General features: G+C 44.8%; 1 protein-coding gene across 1 annotated transcript in view; it reads left to right on the top strand.

Annotated features, from left to right (window-relative positions):
- Positions 1–13,844, top strand: part of MAN2B2 (mannosidase alpha class 2B member 2) — a 943,157-nt gene that overhangs the window by 636,017 nt on the left and 293,296 nt on the right. The window contains exon 12 of the mRNA XM_044062827.1: positions 4,905–5,096. Within this exon, the coding sequence (XP_043918762.1) occupies positions 4,905–5,096 (192 nt within the window). The remainder of the gene's footprint in view (positions 1–4,904; positions 5,097–13,844) is intronic.

The following is a 13,844-nucleotide window of genomic DNA, read 5'->3' as shown; positions in this document are numbered from 1 at the left end:
TGAAGGAAGTAGACACTGGTTGTAAATGGAAAGGTGGAGGTAGGATAGTGGTAGAAGTTGGCAGATTTGAGGTGTCAGGAGAAAGATGACTAGCAAGATTTTGGATAGCATCAGTGAAAAAAGAATTGAAGGCATTAGCAGTATGTGAGGGATTGTCAGGGTTAGAGCCTAATGGGTTGGGTGTGATAGATTGGCCTGGGTAAAGAAGTTTGTTAATGCTAGACCAGAATTTTTGTGGTGCATTGTGGTAGGCTTGCTGTGTTTGAAGGTAAAAGTTCTTTTTGTCTAATAGGATGGCTTTTTTGGTATTATTTCTGTGTTGTTTAAAGGTTTGGTGATCTGAGGGTGTTTTAGTCGCGTGCCATTTTGCCCAGGATTTATTTCTGAGAAGGATTTTTTGCCTGGTATTATTGGTGAGCCAAGGTGCTGGATTAGTTTTATATCTAACTGAGCGTGGTGGGGCGTGATGATTCAGTATTGCTAGGAATATTGTATTGAAGTATTCTATGGCTTCATTAAGTGGAAGAAATTTTAATGGTGACTAATTACATTGTTTGAGTTCAGTTTGGAAAAGTTCTGAGTTGAAGTGTTTTTTTGTGCGTATTGTTCTGTAGTTAGGTTGGTCTTATGTCTGATAATATAGGTTAGTGAATGGTCACTAAGGTCATCTGGGAGAGTACCTGCGTTATATGTTTGCTGAGGATTATTTGTAAGAATCCAGGCCAAGGTACTTTCTTTGTTGTTGGTTCTATTAGTTCTGGTAGGGGAGTTAATTGTTTGTGAGAAGCCATAAAGGTTAATGTGTGGTTGGGTGTATATTACTACAGGTCATCCAGTCTACATTGAAATCTCCTAGTACTATGGTTTCTTGTGGGAGATTGATTGAAAGCCAGTTAAGGATATTTTCAAGTGTAGTGATGTTATTACCTGGGGGAAGGTATATACAGGTAATGTTTATGGACATGTGTGTTGATTTGAAGTTTAGTGATAAGTATTTCAGCACTATTGTTTGATGGTGGGTTAACGTTTAGAGTAGTAACCTGAAGTTCTGCTTTATAGAGGATTGCTACCCCTCCTCCCTTTTTGACTGTGCGGTCATGTCTAATGATATTGTACCCTGGTGGAGTGACTTCATTGTCTTTAACAGTAGGCCAAGTTTCAGATAGGCATAAGATAACAGATAAGTGAACATCTAAAAGGGCATGAAGTTGAGCAATTTTGTTGCCAATGCTACGTATATTGAGGTGAGCTATAGATAGTGAGTTAGATGGTTTGGTGGTTGGGTTATTAGTTTTATTTGGGTTGCAGGTTGGAGTGTTAAGGGTATTGTTTGGGCCTGGGTTAGGGTGAATATCCCCATCTAGTATTAAGTGTAGCAGTATAATGTGTTTAGGGATGAGAGGCTTATGATAGAAGTCAATTACTTCAATCATAAGCCTCTCATACAACATACAAGTTGATGCCTAGCTGGGAGAGTTTATGTATTATGCCTGAGTGGGGAATAGTGTCGAAGGCTTTGCCTAGGTCAAGGTAAGCGGTGTGCACCGTCTTCCCCTTGTCCATGGCTTTGGTGACTGTTTCGAAGAAACTGAGCAAGTTTAATGGGCATGATCTGAACAGCTTCTGCTTTGGAAGAGTGAAACTCTTTTACTCAGGCATGTTCTCTTGTTCACAAATCCTGAAAGCTGCCTTTAACATTTAAATTAATTGGACAGCTTGATACTGGTGTTTTTACAGGTAAGAAAACATACTGTACTCCACATGTGGACGCAAACCCACATCCTCCTGAAGCTATATATGCCAATTCCACAGTGGCACAACAGTACAGAAGGGAAAATCTCCACAAAACAATATAAAACATTACTCAGCAGTCTTGAACAATCACATGTATCACTCTAACAGTCTGTTTGAGCAAGTGATTTACAGAATCAGTATATTGAGGACACTGAGGATGCCATTCTAAAACATCTCTGTGACTACCCGAATGGTTCTGTACAGAGGTATTTTATACGTTTATGCCTTCGATATTACCATTTATAATGTCTGACAAGCCATATTACTTAAAATGTTAGATATGTATGCTCACATTAGCATTTTGTGATATCTAGTGGCCAGAATAGGTTAACAATTTATGAATAGTTTTCTCTTCTAAACCTTTTATCCACATCTGGGTAAATGTAATTGCACTTATATCTTGTTTGAATTATACATTCTCTTCATTAATTCTCACTGTTTCTTTCCAACAGTTTAATATTTCTGTCTCTCAGATGCATGTTCCGTTTTCCCACTACCATGTCTTTTTTTCTCTACAATACAACAGTTCATTTTCATGTTTCTGTTCAGCTGCACACAGATTATTTTGAACAATCTTGCTGCTTTTATGTAATTTAGAAGAGTTGGTATACTAATATATAGCTTCTGTCAGCCTGATTAATTTCAGGATAAGACTTTTCTTTCATTTTTACAGCTACAATGCTACATTAATTACATCTTACACCCATCTTGGACCACATATCAGTTACTTTTGAAACACATCATGCCTTTATTTCTCATTTTGTCTTGTTTTTGACTGACAGTTTATTTTACATATTCATTTTCTCATTTAATTATTTTGTTTGTACACTAGTAATCTCATTTGCTACATACACATCCATAGATTTGACAAAGTCAAGTTTGTTGTTTATAATAGCTTTGCCTTATAATCATGCAGCTCACTAAATTCACCATCTTTGGTGAAGAACAAATGACTAATAAATTACAAATTCTTTCTGAGCTGGCAATTATTACTGCATTTTTCCCATTGGCACTGTTTTATGTATTAAAGAGATGTAAAGAAGTTAAATACTTTTCTGACTTCTCTAGAGGATTGCAGAAAGGGTACACCTTCAGAAGTTTCAGCTAATCTACCTGCAGTGAGAATTGGCTAGAACTTTTGGATTCAAAGATTCCGTCTCTCTGCCAGATTTATCTACCTTCAGGCCTTAATACAGAAATTAGTGAAAGCAAATATATTTCTTCACTTCTTCAAAATATATTTCTTCCGTTCCGCCACCATATTTTATTTTTTTTATTTATGTATTGCTTTTATTGACTGGGAAAATCCAACTAGGCACACTGGGGAGAAACACTCCAAATGATACATACTAGATAAAGATTTATAAGTAGTGTAGAAAAAAAAATGCCTGTTAGAAATGGATACATAGTCTGGTAAATACCTAAATTTTGTAAAATTGTATAAAAAAGTCATTTAAGAGTATTTTGAAAAGTCTGCCCAGTAACGGAGTCATTCCAGTTAGTACAATAAGGCACAGATACAGATTGTTTTGAGCAAAGGAAGATGAGCATAACTCAGTATACAGACATAAATTTCATTGTACCAGTAGCATTGTATGTATACAAAAATATATTTTGGTGGATCAGTCTGCAAAATAGATATAAAATTTCAGAAAAGCAGTGCTCTTTTAAATTTTAGTTTTTTGTTAGTCAGCAGCTGGTGTTGTAGACTAAAGACTGATAGAAGAATGACTACAAGTGATTAAAAGTGTGAAGATAAAGGGGAAAAGAAGGTTCTGTACATGCATATAAGAAGGCTGGAGTGAGTAGGAAAGTTGGGGGATAGTAGTCCGTCATGGTAAATGGGTGAGAGTATATAGAAGAAGGGTTGTGAGAGGTGATGAGAGGGAAGTAGATGAAGGGTAGGAAAAAGTGTGGGATTCATATGACAGCTGGAGGTAATAGCACACAGTCATGGCCGATGTGGTTGTACTGCTGAAAGGTTTGTATTCCAACAAAATTCTCTCTAATACCTGTGTACCATGACATGCAAATCACTTAAGTTAGCTAGATCAGCCTTAATGTTGTATACACATATACAACACCCACTACTTCTGTTTTACCATGTGAGAGTTGAACGTCTAATCATTGCTGTAGCTAATAGAAGATCTTGCATTTGAATGTCCATTTGTTTTTTTCTGGTTTATTTTTCAAACTCTAGAAAAATGTAGGTGTAGACTTGTCAACTCCATTAGGAAAGGACTTTTATGGGGAATCTGTACAAGTGTCTAGCCATGGCATGATAGATTAAGCACTTTGTTCAGCTCTTGATGAACTTTGAATCATGGATGCAGGACTTCACAGCTAGGGGAGGATTACAGCTCTCTCCTGTTCCTTATGGGTCAATGGATTTGAAGAGGGAGATCTTTATGGGTTGTGTGCTTACTTTGGAGAGTCCAATTCATTTAGTGTTATTGGTTGATGTTATTAATGAAGTTAATGACATTCGGCTGTTTTGGCTAACGGAAAACTTGGATCCCTTACTGCTTGGTAGCTGTGAGAGCAAATCTGTCCAGGAAGCCATTTCAAGTTTGCTTCTCTTGGGGGTCCAGATATGTTGTGTCACTGTGCTTCCACTTCTCGGTTGTCCTGAAGGGTTTGGTGACTCTTGTTTGCATTTTTTGGTGGTGGTGGGAGGATGCATTCTGCATGCCCATTGAGTGCTTCACCTATTGTTCTGAGATGTAGTTTAGTCCACTCACTCTAAGTTGACGCAGCCCCCAATGTTTACTAGATCTGCCATTGAGGGGGCTTCATTGCTGTATTGAGACTCAATCCACAAGCAAATGGATCTATTTTACGGGTGTATTACCATTAGCAAGTTTTGCTTTGTTGCAGTCCTAAAATATTTTTCTTTATACAGTTATTCATTTTTTAAATTATTTATCAAAATGTTAATTGTGTTGTGGTATAATAATATGAAACTGTTCCATGCTGCCCACCATAATGCTTCATACAAGAGAACAACTTAATCACTGCATATGAAATAATTAGGAGCAGTCTGCAGTTTTCTGTAAGATTAAAAACTTAACATGGTATAGCGTTTTTATTCATATTTTCTTAATATGTAGGCAAGCCAATCGAACAATGAAAGTATCTCAGCAGTTTCTGGAGTATCATGTGAATGGTGATGTGAAGCAGGGCCCCATTTCTGATAACTACCTTTTCACTACAAATGGATCAGCCAGCCCTGTGTCAGAGTCTGTGGGAATGGAGATCGTTGCTGGCAAACTGATTACTGAAGTCAGACAATATTTTTACAGGTATGGTGTACCTTTCTTAATTATCTTCAGACAGGTAGCTTTTATAAATGAATGCATATTTTTGCAAATTATTTTGCATATATTGTGTTCATCTCAGTTCATTGATTATAAGTCAGGCTCAAACAAGTCCTGGCTGCCCAACCTTGTATGATATAAATACATATTTATAGACTTAGGATATGATCCATTTTAGATGACACATGAAACCTAAGGTGAATATACTTCCACATTTGTACTCAAGCATGCTTGGCAACATTTTGAAGCCACATTTCATGCATATGACTCCTTGTTTGCTACAAGTTTTGCTGGTCCTATGCGACTCCTGAGTGAGTTAAGGGGAAAGCTATGCTCTGCTTGTTAATCAGAATTTGTACAGACATAGTCTTTGGTTGTAGGTAACCATATTCTGAAAATTGTCTGTCATTCCAGTAAGATATCTAAAGTGCCTAGAGTTACCACCAGTCTTAGATGTGGAGGTAATCAGATAAAATATATACTTGGAATTTTGAATTACTTGAAATGGACTGGTAACCTGTTTTACTTGTGTTTCTTGGTCACAAATGTTCCATTTGGGTTTTATAACCTGATTCTTAGTCTTCGGAATAAATACTTTGTGATAATTCTCTGGAATAAAAGAGGTAACATAAAAACCAGGATGAATGAAGATAGTCATCATGTATTAAAAGTAAGAGATGGTTGGTCTTTCTGCAAAAAAATAAAAATGCCCTTCACCATGGACAAAGCTGGTTTTGTTACTTAATTTTTAAATGAGTTGTTTTATATGGTGCATTTGAATATAAAATGATATGTGACTTTAAATGAAGGTGGGTTTTAATCAATGAGCATAGGATGGTATATAAAGGAATTTTTTGTTTCATTTCATTGTCTGATGAAGTGGCTTGGTCCACGAAAGCACTCACCTTTTGTTGTCTGTTGTGGATTAAATTGTTTTAATTTATATATAGCCGTGGCCTGTTGCTTCCTTTGTTTTTATGTTGTTAGACTGTTTTTTGGAAGTACAGCTTACCAGCATCACTTGTCTTCTGTTTCTCGTGATTGTATTTTATTATTTATTTAACATTTGTTTATTGGGAATGTCCAACTGGGACAGAGCCCATTTTCAGCAGAGGTCCAGGGAGAAACTCTCCAGACACATGTAGTGTGTGTGTGTGTTGTTTGTGTTTTGGGGCCTGGTGTGCGTGTGTAGTCCTTTCCTTAGAAAATGTCAGAGGCCCCAAAGCCCATTTTTTCTAAGTGCACCGAGTGTGGCCATAAGCTTTCACCGGCAGATGGCCACACTCGGTGCGTTCGGTGCCTCGGGGTTGAATACCTGTCCTCAGGATGCACGATTTGTGCGGGGTTCAACCCCAGGGCACTGAAAGAGCGGAGGTCGAAGCTGGTCCTGGCGGGACTTTTGCCCCCAGAGTCGGCTTCGGCCTCCGCTACTCCCGTGGCACCTCCCCAGCCTGTGGTGGTAGCCACTCCTGCCCCCCTTCCTCCAGCCGGGATTCAAACTCCCACTAAAGCGCCGGAGGATAGGGAGGCCAGGAGGGAGAAATGGAGGGAGAAGCACCACAAGCGGCGGGCCCAGGCCTCCGCTTCGGCCCCCCCAGCTAAGCGGGCTTCTCCCTCCACGGCTTCCAGGTCTCCTCCTCCTTGGCTCCGATCACCTTGCTTCTCCCCGGGACCAGAGGAGGAGGAGGAGACCCGATCTCCGTCGAGGTCATCGAGGCGACACTCCAGGCCTGCCTCGGTGGCCTCGTCGAGATCCACCTACAGCCTGTCTGACACAGACTTGGACCGGATGATGAGAAGGTTCATCCAGGCCCAGCTGCAGATGGGTGTGCTCCTGCCTCCCCACCCTTCGGGGGGGGAGCTCGACACCCTTTTTTGCTCCGACAGCTCCTTCTCTGACCCGCTTCTCGGGTTCGGAGAGCTTGGAGCCGGGCAGCGTTAGAGCCGGGGGTGGGTCGGTGCCGACAGTACTGGGTACTTCGGATCCGACCCTTCCCTAGAGTCTGTCTGTTCCATCGTCGGATCCGACCTCTCGGAGCCGTGGCCCGAGCTTTGGATCCGAGGGATTCAGTGTGCCTTTGGCTCCATCCAGGTCGGAGCACACTGGTCCCTCGGATCCGACGGTCTCGGAGCCGGTTCCGATCCCTTCATCGGATCCAAGTGGGAGTAGGTTCTCGGAGCCCAGGGAGAGCGGCTCCCCCTCGGCCTTCGATGTAGTGGAGTGGGCTCTGTCGAGAGCATCCAGACCCCCGACCCTTGTCTCGGCTCCGTCCTGCAACTCCCTCTCTGCTGGGCCAGGCTTCCATCACCCAGCCACAGGGACAAACTGCTTCAATGTCCCAGGTTGTTCCTTTGGAACAAGACATTGCTGGCGAGACCTCCTCGGACAGCCCCCCCGAGGATGTGCCTCGCAAGCACAAGTGTAAGAGGAGGCACGTGGACTCCCCCGAGTCCTTAACAGAGGACACGGACTTGGATGAAGGGGAAGGCTCCCCAAGATCACCCCCCGAGGATGTCTCCTTTGGAGACATCATGGAAATGCTTAGGCTCGGGGGGGGGGGTGGTTTGCCCCCAAGGCTTCCTCCGACGAGTCCGTGTTCCTGGAGGCATTCGAAGCAGGCCCGTCTACTTCTTGGGTGTCCTCTCCGGCCGACCCCTTGGTGGACCTTGTGACCACTAAGGCGTGGAAGGACACTGTGGAGCCTATTCCCAAGTGCCAGGACAGAATATTGAGCCCCCCGCAGACCGTCCCCACTGGAGCAAGGGTCCCCCTGTAGATGCCATGTTGATGGCGGCAGCCACTAAGAGGGAACTGGCTCAGGAGAGTCCCTCGGTCCATCCTCCGAGCAAGGAGTCTCGATTGATGGATCGCCTTGGGAAGTGGGTATTCAGTTCAGCGACCTTCTCAGTAAGGTCTCTGAACTACATGGCACATGTCATCAGGATGTAGCGCGATCTTATCAAAGAATACGCTGCCCCCCCCCGAGTCCATGTCGGCGGAGGACAAGCAACTGTACTCCACTCATATGGCCACTCTCAGATCTGTTTCCAACACCTCTATGCGGCTTCTGTCTCACGCTACTGAGGGAGCCGCTAGAGCCAGCGGAGCGGGCCTAGTGATGAGGCGCAAGGCCTGGCTCCAACATTGTGACTTTGCGGAGCCTTTTAAGGCATCCTTTGCGAATGCCCCCTTTGATGGTTCTGCCTTATTTGGCAAAACCGTTCGCGAGACACTTGTCCAGAGCGAGAAGGACGGGAAGACGCTGTCTGCCGTCGGAGTCCGCTTCTCTGCTCCCCAGAGGTCCTTTTCCAAGAACCAAAAGGGACAGAAGAAGATGTGGTTCCAGAAATCGCAGCATTCCCAACCTGCTCCGGACAACCAGTCCTTCCATGGCAGAGGAGGACAAGGAGGATGCCGCCCTAGAGGCAGAGGGGCACCGAGAAATTTTGGGTCCAGAGAATCCTTCTCTGATCGGCCCACGCAACAGCCCTGAAGGGTTGCCCAACTGCTCCACTCTGGAGGCAGTCGGGGGGCATTTCTCGAGGCACCTGGCGGCATGGGAGCCCATTACATCAGACCGCTGGGTGCTTCGGATTATATCCAGAGGTTACAAAATCCCTATGCTTCATGTCCCCAGACTCAAGAACCTCCCTGATGTACCACCCGATCAGAGCGAGGCTGCAGCCGCGGAAATCCGGCAGCTGCTCGAAAAAAGGGCCATCCAACCCGTCCCCCCAGACCAGCTCAGATTAGGGTTTTACTCCAGGTTCTTTCTGGTGCCAAAAAAGATGGGGGACCTGAGACCAATCCTAGACCTCTCCCTTTTGAACCTGGCAGTAACCAAGGAGAAATTCCGAGTGGTCACTCTTCAATCCATTCTCCCCCTGTTATGGGAGAACGACTGGATGTGCTCTATAGACCTCAAGGATGCGTACTACCACATCTTAATGGACAGACGATCCAGGAGGTTTCTCCGCTTCCGGCTGGGAGCCAGTCACTATCAGTTCAGGGTCCTTCCCTTTGGCCTCACCACAGCCCTCAGGGTGTTCACCAAAGTTTTAGCAGTGTTAGCGACCCACCTGAGACTCCAGAGAATGCAGGTCTTCCCGTACCTGGACGACTGGCTCCTTACCTCCCCAACAAGGCATCTACTCTGCTCAGCCAGAGATTTTTTTCTTCGCCTAGCCCCCCGGTTAGATGTTACGATCAATATGGACAAGTCCTTCCTTGTTCCAACACAAGTGATAGACTTCATAGGGGCCAGGTTGGATACAAGAAGTCTACGAGCATACCTCACCTCGGAACGACTACACAACCTCAGTCTTCATGTGCGGGCCATCCTCCAATCAGAAGCTCCTCCCGCGGAATTGGTCCTGAGGGCACTGGGCTCTATGGCAGCGGCGATTACTCTTCTCCCATATGCTCGCCTAAACGTGAGGGTATTACAGTGGACCCTTCAAGTACAGTGGTCCTTCCAGCTTCTCCCTCTTCACCACCCTGTCTCGATCAGCAAAGCTTGCAGGAGGGCCCTGTTATGGTGGCTGCATTCTCCAGACCTCCATACAGGTCGGCCCTTCTGCGCCCCACCTCCCCTAGTCACAATGACCACAGACACTTCTCGCCTTGGGTGGGGGGGGGCATTGCTCAGGCAGAACAGTCCAAGGCACATGGAACGACTCAGAGAACTCCCTGCATATCAATGTTCTGGAGATGAGGGCAGTGCTGTTAGCGTTGCAAGCACTTCACAACCTTCTTCCCGCCGGACCCATTGCGATACAGATGGACAGCTTGTCAGTTGTCTGGTATATCAACAAACAGGGGGGAACCAGGTCTTATTCTCTATGCCGAGAGGCCATGAGAGTGTGGGAATGGGCGATCTCCACCAACCGCTTTCTAATCGCAACGCACATTCCGGGACGGTCCAACATCCTGGCGGACAAACTCAGTCGCACTATTCTTTCCCCTTACGAGTGGTCTCTCAACGCCCGTGTAGCGAAGCAGATTTTTGCAAAATGGGGGCAACCCTGCTGCGATATTTTTGCCTCTCCCTCAGATACGAAATGCGACAACAACTTCACCCTGATTCCCCCGACAGGGGAAGCCCCGAGAGATGCTCTAGTGCATGCTTGGCCGCCCGGTCTACTTTATGCCTATCCTCCTCTTCCCCTGATGCTAAAGATGTTACAGAAAGCCTCTCGGTTGGGGAGCAAGATGATCCTCATTGCCCCATTCTGGCCTTGACAAACTTGGTTTCCTTACCTGTGGTCTCACTTGGTGAATCCTCCCTGGATTCTAGATCCCAGTTCGGATCTGATTTCCCAGCCATCAGGCTTACTGACCCTGAACCTGGACAGACTGAAGCTAACAGCTTGGCTGCTCCAGTTCCACTCTTAATTAGGTCTCCCGGTATCTCCTCTTCGGTCAAAGCCATCTTGGTGGCAGCGCATAAACCTTCCACCAGGAAGGTTTACCGCAGTAAATGGAAGCGCTTTTCAGTTTGGGCGGAGCATCATAATGTGGACCCCTTTACTGCTCCGCTGACGTCAGTTTTGGACTTCCTTACAGGGCTTTTTCATCAAGGGGCTAGCTGTTCGACAGTCAAGGTACAATTGGCAGCCATCTCACATTACCATGTAGGTCACGAAACTGATCCCTTGATGTCAGCTAAACTATGTAAAACCTTCCTCAAGGGTACCTTTTTGCTTAGGCCCCCGATCAGAGAAGCCATACCCCCTTGATCTATCGCTAGTTCTTCAGGCCTTGACTGCTTTCCCCTTTGAACCAGCTGCCTCTGCTGATCTTAACTACCTGTCTTGGAAAACAGCTTTCGTAGTAGCCATCACCTCTGCGAAAAGAGTTTCAGAACTTCAAGCTCTTTCCGTAAAACCCCCCTTATTTGATTTTTCATCAGGATAGAGTGTACCTCAGGACCAATCCATCCTTCCTACCTAAGGTGGCCTCAGAAACCAACATCAATCAGTCCATCAATCTCCCTGTTTTTTTCCCTAATTACCAAAATAAAGGAGAATAAAAGCTGCACTCATTAGATGTGCACAGGCAGCTACGTTTCTATATTCATAGAACTGCTGGTCACAGACAATCTGATCAGCTGTTCGTCTCCTTTTCTAAATTCAATTTGGGTAAAGCTGTTTTGAAGGTCACCTTATCACACTGGATTTCCCAATGTATCCGTCTAGCTTATGAAGCTTCTGGGAGGCCCGCACCACAAAGGGTCCGTGCTCACTCTACTCGTTCCGTATCTACTTCTACTGCATTCAGATCTAGAGTCCCTTTGGACGATATTTGCTCGGCAGCCACTTGGGTCTCATCTCATACCTTTATTCATCACTACAAGTTGGATGTCACCTCCAGAGGTAGAGCATCCTTTGGCTCCGCAGTACTCCGGAACATCCTTCCATGATGGCCGCCCAAGATTCAGGTAGCTGGGGACTCTGTCCCACAGGTTGCTGACAAATGAAGTCCCTACTTCAGATTTAGAAGTTATGTACTCACCATAACGTTCCATCTGAGTAGGTGTCTTCATCTGTCTGCAACCATCCCCCCCTCCTTCCCCCTGGCCTTCAGAAGAATTAGTATTATTCCTGCCTTTTTGGGATACCCTTTCAGGTATATAAGAGAGCAAAGTTGATCTGAGGTCAGTTGGGGTTGGCAGGGGATTATGGGTGAGGGGAGGAGCTAGGAGTTCGGATCCATAGCTGTATAAATAATTGCCGGCTCGGATCCGATATCGGATCCAAGACCCACAGGTTGCAGACAAATGAAGACACCTACTCAGATGGAACGTTATGGTGAGTACATAACTTCTAATTTCAGCTACATATGTTTCAGCTACATATTGTACTTATTTTACTGCCTGCACTTTAACAAAGTCGTTTTTGTGTTTAAATTACCTGTTTAACAGTTGTGGGCTACACACTCAAGTGTGAAAACCATTTCTGTGCATTTAAAGTGTTTTTTTTTTATTGTATCTGCTTTATTTTCTGAAAAAAAACAAAAAAAACTATACTTGTTTTCCTGCCTTTCTAAGCTAGTATAGTCCAGTTTTCAGGTTAGCTCTGAATTCAGGGCTGTGTTACAAGTTTCTGTGTTTGCCCATACCTTACTTGTATAGAAGGAAGTTTCTCTGTTCATTGTGAGAGAGGGAGCTTTGAGCAACCTATCTGTCCCTGGAGGAATGGTTTCAGCCCAGAAATTAGTAGTTTATTGGCCATTTTGGGCTAATTTCTATCTCTTTAATTTCCCTGCTATAAAACCCGCATTTGTGTGGTTTTGCGCGACGGGCAGCGCCGGTTAGCTAGGGTATAACTATTCCCGGCTCCACAAAGTCTACTCTTCAATTTTTCCCTTGGAACTAGACAAACTTTCAACTTAAGCACTCAAACCATTCACGTCTCATACCGGCACTTGCTCAAAACGCATAGCAAGCACTAATAAACCTTAGCACTAGACCCCCCCCCCCATACTGTAGAGAAGGACAAGGCTCTCTCTATTCGACCTTACCAGCCTATCAGTAAAACCGTTCACTGTACCTATCCAGGCATGTCCAAAGGGCAGTTTCAGGTGTACTCTCCGATCCAACTGGTGAATCTGGGCATTTTGAGGCAATGTTACAATTGCCTCATGCACAGACAACCCTTTCCTCCTTCCACCAAACACTAATACATGCGAGAGATGCAATTATACAGCCAAACTGTAGTTTAAGCTCTCTCCACCCAAGACAGGACCAGGCAGTCAAGAGGAAAAGGGAATTACTTGCATCATGTCACCAGTCTCACATAGACCAATGAAACCAGCACCGGCAAAAAGCACACATAAATACACGAAAACATACTCTGAGGCTCTAAATAAAAATCTGCAGAAACAACAGAGACCTCCAAAGCAGACATTCATAGGTAGGTACGAGGCTATCGGCCCAAGGGCCTACGTAAGCCTAGCTAACCAGATTCCCTGGCTTACGCCACACAAGAAAGTTATTTTCCTGTGTCACTATCGAGCAGCGACACAGAAGTGATCCCCGAGGTGTATTTCCTATTTCCCATCCACTCATCAAGATTTTTCTTGAAGAGTGCTAATGAAGAACTTTGCTTGACATAGATGGGTAGCCTGTTCCAGAGTATGGGAAGTCTCTGGGACAGGAATCTATCCCTCCAGTATGTCCTGTTTATTGTGGTGACAAGGTTTAGGTCCCTAGAGCATTTAGCTTGGAGGGATTGGGATTTCTTTAGGTGTAGCATGTCCAGCAGCTCTAGGTTTGACATAGCTTTATATGTTAGGCAGAGATCTCTTCAGAGTAGGCGATATGCTATGGAGTAAAGCTGGAGTTTTTTGAGATGGTCAGTGTAGGGCATTTGTTTGAGCCAGTAATCCTCTTTGTGAGGTACTTCTGTGGCCTTTCCAGCTGCTGCATATGTCTTGTGAGGTACATTCCAAAAGGGGCATTGTACTCTATAATGGGTCTAATGAGTGTCTAGTAGAGAGGAACAATGACCTCTTTTTTTTTCCTGGATGAGAACCTTTCATGATGAGGTGTGCCACGTAGAAGGACTTCCTGACTACTGTGGCGATGTGACTATCAAAGGAGAGACTACTGTTCACCTGGGTCCCAAGGTGTCTTATCACACTTTCGGTGTTAAGTAGATTGCTGCCTATGTGGTAGTTCATGGGTACAGAGTTTTTACCAAAGGGGATGACACTGCACTTTTTGGCATTGA

This window comes from Protopterus annectens, chromosome 2.part1, assembly GCF_019279795.1.
Source record: "Protopterus annectens isolate FY-2018-M chromosome 2.part1, PAN1.0, whole genome shotgun sequence".
In the NCBI taxonomy this organism is placed as follows: Eukaryota; Metazoa; Chordata; order Ceratodontiformes; family Protopteridae; genus Protopterus; species Protopterus annectens.
This window is presented reverse-complemented; position numbering and strand designations above follow the sequence as displayed.